General features: G+C 40.2%; 1 protein-coding gene, 1 long non-coding RNA gene and 1 other non-coding gene across 4 annotated transcripts in view; 1 reads left to right on the top strand and 2 right to left on the bottom strand.

Moving 5' to 3' along the window:
• Positions 1 to 5,133: 5,133 nt before the first annotated feature.
• LOC143414976 (uncharacterized) lies at positions 5,134 to 19,533 on the top strand. The gene is made up of 3 exons (XR_013095583.1): positions 5,134 to 5,323; positions 13,526 to 13,635; positions 19,409 to 19,533. It is a non-coding gene; the product is annotated as an uncharacterized LOC143414976 (long non-coding RNA).
• Positions 13,634 to 19,643, bottom strand: part of atp7b (ATPase copper transporting beta) — a 55,135-nt gene continuing 49,125 nt past the window's right edge. For both annotated transcript variants that reach the window (XM_076880113.1, XM_024798818.2), the window contains exons 15-21: positions 19,403 to 19,586; positions 17,730 to 17,870; positions 17,491 to 17,633; positions 17,217 to 17,420; positions 17,022 to 17,139; positions 16,746 to 16,848; positions 13,634 to 15,244 (exon numbers count right to left, since the gene is read on the bottom strand). In XM_076880113.1, the coding sequence (XP_076736228.1) occupies positions 14,962 to 15,244; positions 16,746 to 16,848; positions 17,022 to 17,139; positions 17,217 to 17,420; positions 17,491 to 17,633; positions 17,730 to 17,870; positions 19,403 to 19,586 (1,176 nt within the window). In that variant the 3' untranslated portion in view covers positions 13,634 to 14,961. The remainder of the gene's footprint in view (positions 15,245 to 16,745; positions 16,849 to 17,021; positions 17,140 to 17,216; positions 17,421 to 17,490; positions 17,634 to 17,729; positions 17,871 to 19,402; positions 19,587 to 19,643) is intronic.
• On the bottom strand, positions 18,356 to 18,429 carry trnai-aau (transfer RNA isoleucine (anticodon AAU)). The gene has a single exon. It is a non-coding gene; the product is annotated as a tRNA-Ile (tRNA).

Below are 19,643 nucleotides of genomic sequence, written 5' to 3'. Positions count from 1 at the left end.
AAAAAGAATTTAATTCTTCCTTGGAGAGCACTTTAGGTTGTGCTACCAGCCGGACTCATTGAAAGTCATAACACCAGCAACAAAGTTGTTCTTAGTTGACATATTCAGCAAGTTCTTCTGAAACTCAAAGCAGCTCCCTGGTGATTTCACTGTATCACAAAACTTTGACTGGACACAAGTGCAACGATGCTTCACACCAAAAGCACAACATCATATTGTTCATTCACGACAAGTAAAATAAACATTGAGTATCGTTCAAACACGTTTTGATAGGCAGCCCAAGGGCGCCCCAGTACAAACCCCTGCAGATAAACCTTGAACAGTGATCCGTGAAAGTGCGGCGTCACGCATCAGCTCTGACCGATAAAGGTGAAGCCTGCAAACGAGTATCTGTTTGTGTGTGCATCTGTGTGTAAATGAGCACTTCAAAAAGTCAGTGTGACCGAGATGCGTTTAGATTTTGATGGATTGACAGTCGAACTTGATCAAGAAAACATTTTTTCAAACTACTGTAAAGGACAACAGAGAAACTCTCACTTTCATCTGTGTGAAAAACATGTTTAAATATATGGAGAGTTGCACAGTATCTCCTTAATGGCAGTGTGAAAGAGGGACAGACACTCAGAAACCACTGTGATAGTAGCACAGGCTCCCATAACACAACTGCAGCCAGATGGCAACAGAACAACCTGAGGGCTGATGAAGTGAGGAAACTGAATTATCCAGGTAATTTTGTGACATCCGAAGTACCTCCATGGATAAGTTTAACCCATACCATCTCGGGGTTTTTTCAACAAGACTTGCCTTATATGGATAATTGACCAGCTAATTTTGGTGAGCTCATAAACTGTATAAATGTAATGCACAGGTATAAATTAGTGATAAAATTAATAACCACATAATCTAACTCATGTCCAGTTTTGACTTGAAGTAGTGGATAAGGTCGAGCATACTCTTCTGATTCTGTCTTCCTCCCCTCACGCCCAACCAGTTGCAGGAAAAGGGCGCCCCTCCCCGAGCCTGGTTCTGCTGGAGGTTTCTTCCTTTAAAAAAGGGAGTTTTTCCTCCCCACTGTCGCCAAGTGCTTGCCGAAAGGGGGTCTTTAACATACAATATAAAGGGCCTTGAGGTGAGTGGTGTTGTGATTTAGTGCTACATAAATAAAATTGAATTGAAATTGATTTGATTGGCTCAAGCTGCCTGTGCATGTGCCAATCATGGCCACAGCCATAACTCCACAGTCATATCTCAATTTTCATCAAGTTTTAAAGCTGTTCATTTCTGCTGTAAAGTTGGACAGTAGCCTCAAATGACCAGTAGAGGAACTGAAGTTTGTGTTGCTTTCATTTTTAAGATTCTTTAAAGTAAAATTAAAGCCAGACAGGTTGAATGTGAGAATAATAAAGAAGGCTGACTTTTTAAATAAAAGGAATAGCCAATCGAACAAGTGAAACCAAAATCCAAAAATGTCAATACAAAAACCGGGACCAAGGCAGCATGTTTTAATGGGACAAGGTGAAGCATGTCACTAATGCTGAGAGATGATATGCCACTAAAAAAGGTTGTAGTGGGAGGTCCACAACTGTGTCATCATACACTGACTGGGATGACACAGGAGATGAACACACACAAAGACTCGAACACAGGCTGAGATAATTCCTTCAGGAATTTCTTCAAGCTGTTTAAGATTGTTATTAGAGTGACTGATCAGATTTCTTATACTTTCATTCAGTATATAAATCAGACAAGAAAAGACTGTAGTGTTTTACACAGAGCACAAAGATTGTATTATACTGTATAAGTAAATAAAATAAATAAAAACGATATATACAAATATCTGTATGTGCATTTTGAATGTAACAGTCTGGAGGCAGTTATATAAAAGTCAGCGGCAAGCTTACAAGGTAAGAAGTGAAAGTGAAAGGAACGCTATGCTGTGAGGTTTGGAAATGGTGGCGCTGACAAAAAAAACAGGAGCTGGATTTGATTTTTTGAGTGGACAAGATTAGAAATAAGTACATGAGCACTGAGCAGGTTGGAGACAAAGTTAGAGAGGCAAGGCTGAGATGATTTGGAGATTCACAGAGGGAGAGTGGATATATTGGATGCTGAGCTACCAGGAAGGAGGAAAAGAGGAAGATGTAGTGAAGGAGGACATGCAGATGGTCGGTTTGACAGAGGAGGATGTTGAAGATAGAGGTGCAAGCAGATGATCAACTGTGGTGAACCCTAAAAGGAGCAGCTGGAAGAAGAAGAAGAAGAAGGCGGGCTTAATTACTAGAAGGTGGATCTTATACGTTGCCTTCTGGTTGCCAAAATTGCATTAAGTACCTTTAAACAGCCACAGGAAACATCATTTAATTATCTTGTCATTGAAGACATTTACCAGGGTTCACGTAGTGCTTCCCACAAGAGTGCTCTGCTCCCACACGTTATTCAATTGCATCCTTAAAAAAATGTTTCCTTTAATTAGTGTAGCTGCTTAACAGCTACACTTGATGCACATTTAATGTATGCACTTTGGCTTTTTCCTTTTGAACATTTGAAATTCTCGTCACACATATATAAAAACACACACATGCAGAGATACTACTCGGCCTCCCAGCAGCATTTATTTTTGTTCATGTTGTTTCTGAAGATGGACAAATGGTGTGGGCAAACTAGTAGACCTACAACAGCACATGCACAGACACAAACAATGTGCCTCAGTGAATACAAACTCCTGTTGTCAGGCTATTCATGGAGTGCATAATGTGTCACGGTGATGTCTGTTCTTCCATAGAGCACAGGAAGCGCATGCTAATGAGAGGAGCGTTAAAGCAAAGATTAATGACATGTTTGTTTTCCCGTCCATTCAGACTGCATTTCCTGGGCACATTTCAGTGTTTTTAATTAGTTAGGAAGCAATTAAGGAAGACCCAAAAAAATCCAAAAAAACATTCACATTGCAACAGAAAGTTGTGAAAAAAGAAGATTTAGTGTTTCGATGTTTGGATTTGGAATGGAGGGGGAATGGGAGGAAAAATCATTTATTTTCATTGTGTTGCACAAACATGCTTGGTTTGGGGTGAAGGCTGAAAGCTATGAAACAGTGGAAATGTGCTTTGTGAGGTGAGAGAGCGATGAGGCAGAGTAAGATAAAGAAAAAACTCTGAATGAATGAATTTGAACTTCTGAAGTTTTTAAATCTGTGACTGGGTGTCTGATGCTCATACATTACCAGTGTATGCCCAGTGTATGCCCTCCTAAACCAGGGAATGTGCCCATCCACAGGGGAGGCCGTTACTCTCCTGGCATCTTTAATGACACATAAAAATACGATAAATGGTTAAAAATTTGTAGTGTGTGCAAAAACTTTCTTCAGGCATTTAAGTACAGGTGTCAAGTTGCTTCCCAAAACGGCCCAAAATTCTTGGCACATTTTGGGCCCTTTAGTCCCAGCTGAGCATCATTTAAACACCACGGCCTGAGTATTGTTACTGACCATGTCCATCCCTTTATGACCACAGTGTACCATCTTCTGATGGCTGCTTCCAGCAGGATAACACACCATTTCACGAAACTTAGATCGTCTCATATTGGTTTCTTGAACATGACAATGAGTTCTCTGTACTCAGATGGCCTCCACAGTCACAAGATCTCAGTCTAATGGAGCACCTTTGAGATGTGGTGAAACTGGAAATTCTTATTGTGGATGTGCAGCTGACAAATCTGCACCAACTGTGTGATGCTGTCATGTCAACATGGACCAAAGTCTCTGAGGAACATTTCCAACACATTGATGAATCTGTGCCGTGAAGAATTAAATCAGCTCTAAAGGCAAAAAGAAGTCCAAACTGGTACTAACAAGTAGTGGTGTGTGATACTCCAAATTTTGGTATTGATCCAATACCAAAAAAGTGCAAGTACAAGTGCTGATATCAATACTTATACCGATACTTTTATTTTATTTTATTTTATTTATTTATTTATTTTTGCTTGTCCCATTTGGTTCTTTAGCCGTCAGAATTGCTGTCTGAAGACCAACAAGGATACCCAATGGATTTACTTTGCCAAATGGATCACGGCCTTGCCGTATTGGTCCATTTGATCAATACCGATACTTTTAAATTATTAAAAAATAAGGCAGCTTATGTAGGAAGGAGCAGTGTGTAATCATTTATGAAATCAATGATCATTTATTTGCAAATTCTGATTTTAACAACCACGAAATCACTGTGATTTTTAATTTCCACAATAATTAGTTAACACAACAAAACACACCTTTCAGCTTTTCATGTATTTTGAAACTGGATTTTGAGACCTGGAATGTAAATGTGCCTTTTCATAGAGCACTTTGGGTCAGTTTCTGTTTTTTACACACTGAACGTAGAGGATAGGAACAAACTATCACGACAGTATCAATCCGACACCAGTACCAGCATTGGTATCAAAACTATCGTTATCTGGATCAATCCGTCCACCTATACTAACAAGGTGCACCTAATAAACTAGCAGGTGAATAGATATACTTTGAAAATAAATACAAAAGTGTGGTAAATAAACATAAGCAGGTAATTAAATAAAGGAAAGTGAAAATGAAGATCAATGTGCTAAAAAATAAATGCAAATGGGGGGGGGGGGGTCTAAAGCTACAAAGTGGCTGTAAACAGCACGTTGAATTCAATTAAATGTTCTATTTAACATATTTCTAAATTGACTAAATCAGTTAAAAAAATCGCCAACACTTTAATTTTATTACAATATAATAACATAAAAGATCACAAAATCTTAGAATGATTGAATGCTGCAGATACTCTTGTTGAAACACAGATAAAACACTTGTTTTCTTCTCCCTCAGTTTTCATTAAGATTCAAAACAGACAAAGCAGTCACCCTACTGCAGAGGAGAAGCCAGGCCCTCAGCAGCCCATTACCACCAGTGGCCAGGGAGGTTATTCTTCAGAAGCTGCTACAGCTCTCAAACCAGAGGAGCACACAACAAAGAGCTTGATTTTATCTGTGAAGGGAACCATTAAACACAGCTGTATCACCAGTGTTGGGACTAACGCGTTATTAAGTAACGCGTTACAGTAACTACGTTATTATTGTGGTAACGAGCACGGTAACTACGTTATTATGCCAAAACCAGGAACGCGTTACTCGTTACTGGGATTTAGATAGGCTCGTTATTCGTTACTTCGTGTGGTGGCTATCGCGGAGCTTCCACAGATTCAATAACATTAGCAAATGGTGGAGGCCAGCAGGTGGACGAAGGAAAAGGGAGGCAGGAGGAGGAGAGACCCGAAGCGGCCGCCGGGTCCGAGTGTGAACTGAACTTCAGGTAAAAAGTTATGACCTGCAGTCTCTCTGGGTCAGATATGAACCAAGTTTAGGTGGAGTTTATTTTCGTTATGCTGACTTTTTCGTACTGCGTGCTAGCTAGCATGACGGAGTTTCTATACAGCTGGGTGGTGCTATGAAGTTAATGATGCTGAACTTTATTTTGTTCATAAGGTTAATTATTAGAGTTGCCAGCCGTCCTGTAAAAAACAGAATCGTCTGTATTCAGAGAAAATATTACAGGTTTCGTATTGAGGTGAAGAGGAACGCAGTTTGTCCCGGACTTCAGCTACAATGAAAAAGACACAAAGCTGGAGTTATTCTGTGTTTACGCTGCACAGCTGCCTCTTCTTCTCTCATCCTCTCACCCTCCCTCTCCTGTTTCTACTTCAATCATGAAACTGATCAATGATCAGCTGATCGGCTTTTCTCTCTTGTTTGTTTATCGCTCACTTTGCGCCAGAAAGAAGAAACCAGTGGATGTCGCGTTAAACAACAGCAGCACGTTTAAGCTTGATCAGCTGTTGTTAGAATTTATTTAATATTAATTTCTAGTATCAGCTGATGTTTGCTGGAGCCACAGCTGTAAACCTGCTGGTCATGATGTCGGTTTGGTTATCTGGTGAGAGGGAAACATGAAGATGAAACCAGGAGATGTCCTTACTGAATCATCAGAGCTGAACAGGTGATGGAGAAACAGGTTTACCTTTTAGGTCACATGAATGAGTTGAAGGGAAGTTATGAACTGTTTCTGAGAGATAAATAACACCAGGATCCTTTTTTTATGTAGCTGACAGCTGGTAACTGTGCAGGGGCGGGTCTAGCAAAGTGTTGCCAGGGGACCAGGTAGGGCATTAACAGGGAAAGGGGGGAACAAGGAAATACTTTTCTTTCATATTCTCATTTAAAAATGTCTAGCGTTAAAAATAATAATTATCTGAGTCTTACAACAAACGATTGATAGATTGAAGCATATATACCATCAGAACAGTGTACATCACAGTCACAACAGTGTTTGTTTTCATTCAAAGGCTTTATGATTATTCCTATAATGTTGGGCCGGTCTCTAGTCAAAATGCCCGGGCCGATTTTTTGTCCCAGTCCAGCCCTGTGTGCAGCTCATCTGCAGCCTGGTGTTACCTACATCTTCCTATTCAGAAGGCAGAATTTCTGAGTTCTGAGTACAATCGAAAGCACCACGACTGCAGTTTTTGTGTTGGATGTAAAAAGCAGGCTAGAATCATGGCGGCGGTCAACGACGGTCCAGGTGTGGGATTTCTCTTGTGTAAATATGCACAGTGCACTTGTGGCAAGTAAGCAAGCTAGAAGACTGCAATCTTGCTGGGTATCCAGTTGCAGAAGCAACACATTAACAAGAGAATTCTGAGTAAAACCAAAGTTACTTTCCCTAGTAACTAGTTACTTTGAAAGTAACGAGTAACTGAGTTACTTTTGATAGAAGTAACTAGTAATGTAACTAAGTTACTAATTTAAAGTAACTTACCCAACACTGTGTATCACAGCCAAGCGTACCTTTGCAGAGTAAAATGTTTCTCCCCTCGTGACCACTGGATCACTGGATCACCACTTAATCTTCTCCTTCTCCACTGCTCCAGGGCCAGAGGATTGTCTTAGAAGGAAATTTGTCATTCAGAGGATTTTTGAGCTCCCAGAAGTGTGAGAGGTGTAAATGTTTAAATGATAGGGCTTACACCTGTTTCATAAATCTGTGAGTCAGGAAAACATTCAGCAACCTCCTGGAGCTCAGCCAGCAGAAGGTTAAGTCTTCTGTGGCCTTTAGCTGAGAGGAAATCAAGCAAAAGAAAAGACAAAATTTAAAAGAAATTGTTATTAAATGCCAGTCTGTCACGGTTCTGGGTCCATCGGACCCAGTAGTTTGAGTTTTATTATGTTTTGGTTTTAGTTTGCATCAGGGGTTGTTTTCTTGTTCTCTGGTAGTGTTGATTATGATGATGTTTATTATTTGAGTTTCATGTTTCTGTGGTGTTTAGGATTTGTTCTTCAGTTGTGTCTGCTTAGTATTTGTCTAGCTCCATGTGCCATTTTCTGTCTGTCTCTCTATGTCGAGTTTGTGTCTTAGTGTGATGGTTGCTTGTTCCTGTTTTATTGTGATGGTCTGCGTCTCATGTGAGTGTGTTCAGTTTTACCTTTGTCTCGTCTTGTTGATTATTCCCAGCTGTGTCCACCACCTGTGTGTAATTCCCCTGTGATTCTCTGTGTATTTAAGTCATGTCTGCCGTCATTGTAGTTGCTGGTCCGTCTGTGTATTCCACCCTGCGTCATCTGTGTTTCCCTGCTGTCAACCGCCAAGTGTTTCTGCTCATGTTCAGGTTCGTGTTCTGTAGTTAGTTTGTTCCCAGTCTAGTTAGTCATAGCTCCCTTTGCCGTTTGTATTTACTTTCATGCTCAATAAACCACCTTCACACCTTCACGACTGCCTGCGTTTGGATCCTCCTTCATTGCCTCCACACGGCTCACCTCACTCGCCGTGACACAGTCTAAGAGTGCCTTGTCCTAAAAAACAACTTTTGAGGTCCCTCAAAGTCAAAAGCGTGGACGGTAGGTTTTTAACACATGCATTTTCCCCTTCTAAGACACAGTCAGACCTGAAAATACATAAATAAATGAAGCTATTGCCTTCTCATTGACTGTCAGAGGGTTTTCTCCAAGACTTTTGAAACTTCCCCGAGACCAGCAGACTGTGTCCGTATATGTATTTCTCTGACCTAAAAGTGCATCGGCCCTGAACCTGGCACGATTACAGACCGAAAGCTGAGAGAGCAACAAACTCCCCAGAGTAATCCTGCAAGATGTGCAATATATTTTGACACGCTATTAAGTCAGAAGAGATTTGCGCAGGAAGTAGCTACAACAATGAAATATTACAAAACTGAATGAGAAGATGCCCTTCAAAGTCTGTAATGTAACAAAAAACAAACATTTTTTTAATCAAATACAAGCAGAAATCTTACAAGACTGTCTTTAAGACCACATCAACAAGACTGAAGTCAGTAAAGCGTGTTGTGAAACAATGACAATACCAGCCCTGCGTTTTTTGCAAAAAATTTGTCCTCAAAAAACGCACTGTGAAAAAAAGGACTGTACTGAGCATCTCATAACAAATTTGCTTTGCTTTTGAGCAACTTTTGAGCAGAGTTGCTACACTTGCTGTGGTGTGGTGTGTGGTGTGAACCGAAAAGGTCAGAGCAACACTTTGTTTACACACCACTTACATTCAGAGTGTGTGAGCTTTAATGGGAAAGCTGCTGTGCTGGGTGACTAATGTGAGGCAGAGGGAAGACGCTGGAGGTCTGGATCGGATCCACATGACAGAAAAGCAGGAACAGATTCAGTCCGAGTCATTCCTTTGATTCCAATCATCACATTTATGCAGCCACTAGGCCCAGGCTTTTCCAGCAGCCACTAGGCCCAGGATCCTCCAGCAGCCACCAGGCCCAGGCTCCTGCAGCAGCCACTAGGCCCAGGCTCTTCCAGCAGCCACTAGGCCCAGGATCCTCCTCCTCCACCAGGCCCAGGATCCTCCAGCAGCCACCAGGCCCAGGATCCTCCAGCAGCCACCAGGCCCAGGATCCTCCAGCAGCCACCAGGCCCAGGCTCTTCCAGCAGCCACTAGGCCCAGGCTCTTCCAGCAGCCACCAGGCCCAGGATCCTCCAGCAGCCACCAGGCCCAGGCTCTTCCAGCAGCCACCAGGCCCAGGCTCTTCCAGCAGCCACTAGGCCCAGGATCCTCCTCCTCCACCAGGCCCAGGCTCCTCCAGCAGCCACCAGGCCCAGGCTCTTCCAGCAGCCACTAGGCCCAGGCTCTTCCAGCAGCCACCAGGCCCAGGATCCTCCAGCAGCCACCAGGCCCAGGCTCTTCCAGCAGCCACTGGGCCCAGGCTCCTCTAGCAAGGCACCAACAAGTAAATCGACAGTGACTTCAACGGGCCATCACAAGGAAATACCAATCTCATCATTTTCAAAATGCCGCCTAAAAAAGCAAACCCAGGAGTTGAAGAGGAGCTGGAGGAGATTAGGAAATCGCTTAATTTCATGTCTGATGAAAGTGCCTAAACAACAAGGTATGCTACATGACCTAATGGATGAAATAAAACAACTAAAAAACCTCATAAAGGACAAGGACAAGAAAATAGACAACTTGGAACGGCGAATCGAGGACCTTGAACAATACACAAGAATGGATGATTTAGTCATAAGTGGACTGGAGACGCAACACCGAACCTACGCCAGAGTAACAGCTGGTGGAGGTAAAGACGGTGAAGATGCCCCGGTAGAGGAGCTGCAAACGCTTGAACAGCAAGTGATAAAATTCCTTCAAATGAAGAATGTAAGTATTCAGAGCCATCATATTGCAGCATGCCACACGCTCCCCAGAAAAGACAGTAAAACAAAGCCATCAATCATTCTTCGGTTTGTGAGTCGCAAAACAAAGATTGAGTTACTGAAACAGGGTAAGAAGCTAAAAGGGACTGGTGTGTGTTTAAATGAACATTTAACGAAAAAGACTGTTGAAATTGCAAGACAGGCACGCAGCCTGAAAAAACAAAATAAGATACAAGCGACATGGACGAGGAACTGCAAAGTAATGACTAAATGGCAATCCCGAAGAAGCGAAAGTTGTGATGATAAGAGAACTCAAAGACTTATAGCAATATAAATAATCAGGAATCTGCTATGGAATCTATTGGAAAAGTGACGATTGGATAATGAACAATGGGTATGGAAAGTGTTTCTGGCCTTACGGCTCAAAAACAATGGAAACAACAAAAACAAAAACACATAAATGACAAGTTTGGACACAGATTATAGGTTTCCATTCAGAGATATTGAAGAGGAAGACTTTGATTATGAAAAGGACTGTCAAGGTGGTTATTTTGCCACACACGCTGAGAAAACGAACTTCAAAACGTTTAACTATGCAGAGCACAACATGCATGACCCTGAAAGTAACATTGACCCAGATACCCACTTCTACAATAACACCAATAATACTTGTTAGTACTATACAGATGACCAATTCAATATAAATATTAAAATGGCAAATGCATTGTCGGTCAAACATTTCAATAGTAGAAGCCTGTATAAAAAATTTTCTAAAATTACAGAATGTTTAAGTAAGTTAAAAAAGTTTAACATAATTGCAATATCAGAAACATGGCTCGATAATGAGAAAGTTAGTGAAATGGGACTGGAAGGATACGAATTATTTACAATGAACAGGGTGAATAAAAAAGGAGGCGGTGTTGCTTTATATGTAGATAAAGTTTTGAAATGTAGTCTGATTGAATGTATGTCAAGCACCATAGATAACGTATTGGAATGTGTCACTATTGAAATCCATGTTGAAAAAGCTAACAATATAATTATAAGTTGCATCTATAGGACACCAGGTTCATGCCTTGAGATATTCAATGAAAAACTTGCTGCTATGTTTAGCAACCTAAATGATAAAAAAGTGCAAATAATTTGTGGTGATTTTAATATAGATTTGCTAAACCCAGATGGACATCAGAAAACAACAGATTTCATAAATACAATGTATAGTAACTCCCTTTTCCCTGTAATTATAAAACCAAGTAGAATAACAATTGATACAGCTACATTGATAGATAATATATTCACAAATAAAATTGACCATGAAATAGTAGGTGGACTTCTTATAACTGATATAAGCGATCATCTTCCTGTTTTTGCAATTTTTCAAAGTTATTTTGGGATTAAAACTAAACAAAAGAATCAAATATTTGATATGATACGACATAGAACAACAAGAGCCATTACTGCCCTCCAGGTGGACTTAAAGGAACACAATTGGAATGAGGTTTTTGCAAATGAAGATTCAAATAGTGCATATGATGCATTCTTATCAACAGTAATTTCACTATATGAAAAACATTGTCCTTTATTGAAGATCACTAGAAAGCATCACAGATCAAATAAGCCATGGATCACAAAGGGGATAGAAGATGCATGTAAAAAGAAAAATAATCTATATAAGAGATTCATAAAACAGAGGACAAAAGATGCTGAAATAAAGTACAAGTTATATAAAAATAGATTAGTAAATATTATAAGAACAAGTAAGAAAGAATATTACCACAAATTATTGGAGCAAAGTAGAAGTAACACACAAGAAACATGGAGGATATTAAACAGTATAATCAAAAAGGGCTCAAAAAATAAGAATTATCCAGACTATTTTAAAAAAGATAAAGATATTGTGCTTGATAAAACTAAATACATTGCAAATGAATTTAATGATTTCTTTGTAAATGTTGGCTTTAATTTAGCAAAAGAAATTCCAGAGTCAAGAAATAATAACGACCTAAATAAACATATTACTCCTCCATGTTTATTGGTGCTGCAACTCATAGAGAAATAATTAACATTGTGAAGACATTTAAAAATAAAAAGTCCACTGACTGTTTTGGTATTGACATGATATTAGTTAAAAGTATTATAGAATATATAGTGCAACCTTTCGCATACATTTGTAATCTGTCCTTTCAAACTGGTGTGTTTCCCTCACAAATGAAAATAGCAAAAGTTATTCCAATCCATAAAAACGGAGAGAGATGTCAGTTTACCAATTATAGGCCAATATCACTACTCCCACAGTTCTCAAAAATTTTAGAAAAGTTATTTGTTAATAGACTTGATAAATATATTGAGAAGCATAATCTCCTAAGTGATAACCAATATGGCTTTAGAGTGAAAAGGTCCACTTCGATGGCAGTGATGGAACTTGTTGAAGGGATATCGAATGCTATAGATAATAAGGAATATACTGTTGGTGTTTTTATAGACTTAAAAAAGGCGTTTGATACAATTGATCATTCTATATTAATGAATAAACTAGAGAGATATGGCATAAGAGGGATAGCATACAAGTGGATGAAAAGTTACCTGGATGAAAGATATCAATATGTCGAATTCAATAATGTAAAATCTAAGCAGTTGAAGGTAACTTGTGGTGTTCCTCAGGGCTCTGTGCTGGGCCCTAAATTATTTATATTATATATAAATGACATATGTAGCATTTCCAAACTGTTAAAATGTGTATTGTTTGCTGATGATACCACTCTGTACTGCTCAGGTAAAAACCTAGAACAGCTTCTGACTACAGCGGAAAAGGAGTTAAATATATTTAAAAAACTGGTTTGATGTAAATAAGTTATCATTAAATATAAAGAAAACAAAAGTGATTATTTTTGGCACTAGACAAATGAAAAATGTATCTAAAATCAGGGTTAATGGAATTGGAATTGAAAGAGTGTACGAAAATAAATTCCTTGGAGTGATAATTGATGATAAGCTGAGTTGGAAGTCTCATATAAACCACGTGAAAACAAAAATGTCAAAAACCATTGCTATTCTCTATAAAACAAAGCATGTCCTGAACAAAAAATCATTATACACACTTTATTGTACTCTGTTGCTTCCATATATGACTTACTGTCTGGAGATATGGGGTAATGCATATAAAACGAACACTCTTCCTATTTTCAAGTTACAAAAAAGAGCTATAAGAATTATGAACCAATCAAACTATATAGAACCAACTAACATTTTGTTTAATAATCTGAATACCCTGAAATTTTATGATTTAGTTGAATATAAAATGGCACAGATAATGTATAAAGCACAAAATAACTTGCTTTGCCCCAGTACTCAGAAGCTGTTCAAAGTCAGAGAAAGTCAATATGACTTAAGGGGAACAGATTTCTTTAAAAAAAAACAAGATGAGGACAAATATAAAGCAGAGATGTGTTTCTATTAGAGGAGTTAACCTGTGGAATAGTTATGACAGTGATTTTAAAAGGTGTAGTTCATTTTCCTTGTTTAAAAATAGAGTATTAGAAAAATATATAAATCAAGAATGAAAAGAGCGGAAAAAAAAGTTTTTAAAACACATTTAATATCTCTTGACCTTTTGAAGGGGTCTGGATCCCTAGTTTGGTTCCACTGAGTGTTGACAAACTTCTGTTCAGGTTTGTAGCCACCAGTTTTTGAACACCTGTTTTTTAAGCCTTAAGTTTTGACACTAGACATGGATCTGACTTTGAAACCATATGGTTACTGATTGATGAGTTGTAATTGATAAGCCAGACCACAAGATATTTACTGAGAGCTTAATAATGTATGGTTTGTTATCTCACAGTGCATAACCTTGGAGGATTACAACCACGACTACAAACACTTCAAGCTGGCAAAGTTGGCTAGTGGCAGGATTGCAAGGATACCAGAGGCACTAAAAGGAACGTTTACAAGGTGGGACTAAGACCTGCTGTGATGTATGGTTTGGAGACAGTGGCACTGCCAGGAAGCAGAGCTGAGGATGTAAGATTCCCATCAGAAGGGACAAGAATGACAGACATGAACCAGTCCCTAGGGCTGCGAGAGTGGGGCCTTATCCACTTGACCTTAAATTAGTATCGTGATTCTCAGTCCCTCCAAGTTTGCTCCAAAACGCAGGGTTGGTTGGAGGAAGGGTTGAAGCAATCACTGAAGACCTCACGGGATCGTCATTTCAAAAAGCTCCCACAGAGAAATGTGCTGACACACTAGCAAAAAGATTTATTTGTCAGTTATGTCAAAATAATTTTACATTGTGGACACATACAGCCCACTTTTTACTTTAAGTGGGCCAGACCTGTGATTTTAAGGTTTTGTTCCTGATAACCAAAAAGAAATGAATGAGAGCAAATTACATTTTGTGAGCACCAGCCTTGCTTCTAGACTCACTATAATAGGGAGCTAATTAGTAGCCCTTTGACTTGTTCTCTTGGCAGGCGTGAATAATGACACGAATAAAGGCGTACCAGGTTACAGCTGTGCTTTTCCTGCTTCCATATGTCAGACTGTCGTAATAAAAAAGTCTATTGTGCAGGCTAAGTGCGAGACACGAGTCATATTTATAACCCTGACGTCCATATATCTACTCACTCGTAATTAAGCTTAACAAGATGTGAAACTAACTATAGAATCCATGTGTGAGGTCATTTGATTAATGCGCCCCATTAATTAACCCTGGCACAGTGTGAAGCAGATATGGAAAAAAAGAAAGGAAAAAATACTGCACTCCAATTTTTTGTCTTCACATCTGTGAAGCTTTAGTGGAAAATATCCCACAAGGCAACATGAAAAGAGTAGTTTTCTTCTCTGGAGTGTTTTTATTTTCTTCTTGGATTTGGTGGAACTTAAGTTGCATTGAGAATGTGCAAATTTGCAAACAAATCACAAAATCAGATGAAACAGATGAAGAGATTTTTACACAGAAAATGATTTCCCTCTATCAACACATGCATTATTTATAAGCTCTCAGATCCACACTCTCACTGACGGCCTTATCCGAACAGTAGCTTTACTCTGACTCGTGGATATTGTAAAAGTCGATTTGCACCGAAGTTATTTGTCTGGAGGATTTATGTGACACATAAGCAAACCGACTTTATACATGTGGCTTCAGTAAAACTTTAATGTTACATCAAAATAAAAGAGCACTTTAGGTTTGACAATTAGTGTATTTACATTAAAAAAAAAAATTTTTAATCATAAACATGAGTACCAGGTAAAAAACATCTTCCTGTTTTCCCTTTACAACACGTTGAGGACGTCTGCAGTCTGGTGCTCCAGCAGGGAGTAGCGGTTCTGCTCCTCAGCAACAACCTTAATGGATGCCCCTTGACTGGGTGAGCGGCTGGAGAAGCCGGGTGGAGAGGAACCGCTTGGGTTCCTCTGTTCCCGAGTTGCGTTGGGGAGAGCGGGACTGCGCCGCCGGCCGTCCAGACCCAGATGTGTGCTGATCTGAGACGAACGAAGGCTCCTCATTTGGCCTCTAGCACGCATCTCATAGAGCTCCACTGAGGTTTTCTTGTACCTGGAGGAAATACGGGGTGATTAATTTCACTACTAAACTCAAGCGCGAGTGAAAACAGACCAGGTATGCGGGAGAAAGGAAAACATAAGCTTCATATCACATAAAGTTTATTGTGTTCATCTGGACGCTGAGATTTCAGACAGATAAAGGCTTTTAGTCTGAGCTGACTGCAGGTTTCCCCACTGTATCAACAGTATATTTACATAATTAATGATACTGGCACCACTGACTAACTAACAATGGGCTGTGAGGTCAGTGTGAGGTCAGTTTCATGATCATGATTACCCCAACTGGTTGCAGCAGATGGCTGCCCCTCCCTGAGCCTGGTTCTGCTGGAGGTTTTCTTCCTGTTAAAAGGGAGTTTTTCCTTCCCACTGTCGCCAAAGTGCTTGCTCATAGGGGGTCATTTGATTATTGGGTTTTTCTCTGTATGTAATATTGTAGGGTCTACCTTAAAATATAAAGCGCCTTGAGGTGACTGTTGTGTGATTTTGCATTATATAAATAAAAACAAATTAAATCATTGAAATGCAGATTTTCCTTGTCTAGTATGGGGTGAACCTGTGACCTTGGCATTATTAGCACCACACTCTAACCATCTGAGCCAACCGGCTGGAATCCCTATGAGCAAAAATGTCCTAAGAAAATGTCCCCCATGCCATTACACCACCACTCCCAAGATCAATTGTTGATATAAAGCAGGATGAATTCATTTATTCATACTGTTTTCGTCAGATTCTAAACTGAAATAGACTCATCCGACCACGGAATATGTTTCCAGATATCTATTGTCCAATTTTGGTGAGCCCCTGTGATCAGTGTTGCCAACTCCTCAGTAAGGAAAATTGCTATTGGCTGTCCTAAAAGTCGCTAGAAGTCGCTAAATGACGTCATCGCCTAATTTCCATAATTGGTCATGCTAATCTAATTGTAACCTATGTTGTTGGAGAGAGAAATAACATCGTGGAAGAGACATAAAGTGAGTAAAAAACGTCCTAAATGCATTTAGAGTTTATTTAGAACTAAAAATCAAATTTCTTTTAGCAATTATTGTTTTTTTTAATGTCACTATTCCAACCCTGCTCCTTTACCCGGGCTTGGACCGGCAAAAGTGACCCGAAATAGGCACTCTGGTGGAGTTACTTTGTGTGTGTGTGTTTATAAGTAGTGTTAAACCTTGTGATCCACAAAACAGCATAAGAGTAAAAGAGTAAAAGAAGAACTGACTGCGTTACAGCACCCACTGCTTGTTGAGAGTAAAAGCGATACGCGCTTTCACGTCTTTTTTTTAGTAAGGGGTCTGAAAACTCGCTAAATATAGCGACAAAGTCGCTAAGTTGGCAACACTGCCTGTGATGCACGATGTATCATCTTAATTTCCCTCACAGGGGTCATTCAGGCACCACCAACAGGTCTGATTTAAATTGTGGCTGCTTTGTCCTGCTGTTTCCTCCCTAATCTTTAATATAAGTGTAGATAATGTAAACGCAGAAGGACTCACATTTTCAGCAGTAAAGAAGACAGGACCACTGAAACTGATGAGGCGGCCATTGCAGCTGAGCCCATCCAGGGTTGGAGCACCAGGCCAACGGGCATGAACACACCTACGACCAACAGTTCACATTTGAGAAAGAGGCACCTCAATGTCATCCACAATGTGCCAGGATAAGAATAATTTCTGATTTCATTTTGGATTTTGGTTTCCCAAAATATCGAGCTTGCACGTTCACCTTGACTAGAGTCCGTTATTGGTTCAGGATTTTACTGTAGCTCTCACCTGCAGCAATTGGTATTCCAACAAGATTGTAGAAGAGAGCAAAGACAAAGTTGATCCTTATCCGACGCACCGTCTTCTTGGACAGCTCGATGCTGGCCACCACATCTAGCAGGTCATTCTGCAGAGCGCGAAAAGCTTCAAGTGAGACAGTTTAAACGAGCCAATGTATCTGCACACAGACTATCTGCCACCTACTCGGATCAAGACAATGTCAGCCGCCTCAATAGCCACATCGGTGCCTGTCCCGATTGCGATGCCGACGTCGGCACGGGCGAGGGCGGGGGAGTCGTTCACGCCATCTCCCACCATGGCCACCCTCAGGCCTCGTTTCTGCAGCTCCTGGACTTTTGCCACCTTGTGTGATGGCAGCACTTCTGCAAATACCTTTCTGATCCCCACCTGCAGCCAATCAAACGCTTTGATTACATGTTAAACATTCAGGTAGATTTTAAGAGTGTGCAAGTGTTACCTGTGCTGCTATGGCTTTAGCTGTGCGCCTGTTGTCTCCCGTCATCATCACCACCTCAATGCCCATAGTGTTCAGTGTATGCACTGCTAATGCTGACTCTGCTTTCACCGTGTCTGCGATGGCTAACATTGCACACAAAACACCTACACACACACACACACACACACACACACAAACAGCATAAGATGAAGTTTAAATGTGGCACCAAAGCCACAAAGAAAACCTTGATTTCCCCTCACCATCTATAGCCACCAGTATGGCTGTCTGCCCTTTGGTTTCGTGGCTCGACATCGCGGCATCCACATCTGCTCCTATGTGGTGGCCATTCCTCCTCATCCACTCTCTGTTTCCAATCAGGACAGAATAAAACAGCCCTTCAGCTGGAAATAGAAGAATGTGATTAAAAACAATGACTGCTTACAGTTACACCTCACTAGCACCAGGTTGGACGCTCTTTGCCTTCAGAACTGCCGTGATTCTTCATGGCATAGATTCAACAAGTTTCTGAATGGTACTCTTTGTGGTCATCTGCTGCTTTTGAGATGGTCTTCTGCATACCTTGGTTGTAACGAGTGATTATTTGAGTTACTGTTGCCTTTGTCTAACTAAGTGAATAATTTCCCCTTTTCAGACCATTCTCTGTAAACCTTAAATATGGTGATGTGGGAAATATCTGAAAAACTCAGACCAAAAATCATGCCACGTTCAAAGTCACTTAATCACTTCCAAACTCTGATGCTCAATTTGAACTTCAGCAGGTCACTTGTTAACATCGCTGCCAACTGAACATGCATAGCTTGAAAAAACAAAACAAAAAAGCTAGCCAGTGTCTGGGCTCTACAAAGAACTCTTCGTTGTGATTCTGTGGCCAGTATGGGGCTTGAACCCATGACCTTGGCGTTATTAGCACCACGCTCTGACGATCTGAGCTAACTGGCCTACACAGCGGTTTCCTGAGGGGTTTAACACTGTCTATTAATTTTAATTAATAGACAAATGCTTCACTACTATAAACTTCAATAGAATATTCTGGTATCTGTACTTGAGTAGTTTTTTTCTGACAACTTTACTCCCTACATTTAAAAATATATATCTGTACTTTATACTCCTTACGTTTTCAAAAGGGGTCCATGAATTTATACTCGGGGGTGAAACATTTCTTTAAGTGACCGGTTATTACAAATTACCTAACAACTATACACTGTGTAAGATAAAGACAGTATAAACAGTATAGTGTCAGTGTAGAGGATGGACATTAGCCATGATAGCTGTGAAACATCTGCTGAAACATCTTGTTGAATTCAGTTATGTGCATCTGCAAAGAGCAGCAGGTCAGCTGATTACAGCCTGTACACTAAGAAAATCTACTGAAGCTCATATTAGAAATTATTGTGAGTTGTGATTCTATTCCCCACACTGAGCCACTACAACCAATTTCAGGTTTCCCCACCTGCTAAATCCCGGTGCAATCCTTGACTGTTCTCATTTTCCTGTTTATGTGTGGAGCCAAAGGCACCCTCTACAATGTAGGCAACAGAAAAAAGTTTTGTTTTTTTCATTCACTTTCACTGCAGGGGACCTACATAACAGATCACACTGAGTATATTCATTTAAATTTAAATTCAAATAATTTTTGAATTCTTGTGTACTAATGTTATTTTATTATTATATTAACACAGCACATGGTTCAGTTACCTCTGTACAAAAGTGGTTAATAGACTACTTTTTACTTTTAGTACATTTCAGAGCCTGTACTTTTATACTTTTACTTGAGTAATAAAGTTGCTTTAGTACTTCAACTTTTACTGGAGTATTTTTAACCCAGGTATTTGTACTTCTACATAACTAAAAAAATCTGTACTTTTGCCACCTCTGCTTTGAATAAAGTTTACAGTTACAGTTTTTTTCTGACCTGCAGAGGTGGACTCTCCTGCAGGCAGCATGCTGCTTTCTTCAATAGTAGCCCCCGGCAGCAGGAATCGCTCCTCGCTCGGCTGCAGCAGCAGATGTTCCACGCTGGACACCCGGCAGCTGATCCCACAGCCGGACACGGCCTGGAAGTCCTGGCAGCACCCGAGGACATCGGAGCCCAGCTCCTGTCAGAAAGTTGATAGAAAGTCAGTAAAGTTTTCTCCTGAACAAAAAGGCAGGCA

Source organism: Maylandia zebra, linkage group LG23, assembly GCF_041146795.1.
Source record: "Maylandia zebra isolate NMK-2024a linkage group LG23, Mzebra_GT3a, whole genome shotgun sequence".
Taxonomy (NCBI): domain Eukaryota; kingdom Metazoa; phylum Chordata; class Actinopteri; order Cichliformes; family Cichlidae; genus Maylandia; species Maylandia zebra.
The sequence above is the reverse complement of the archived record's forward strand: the minus strand, read 5'-3'. Positions and strand labels throughout refer to the sequence as shown.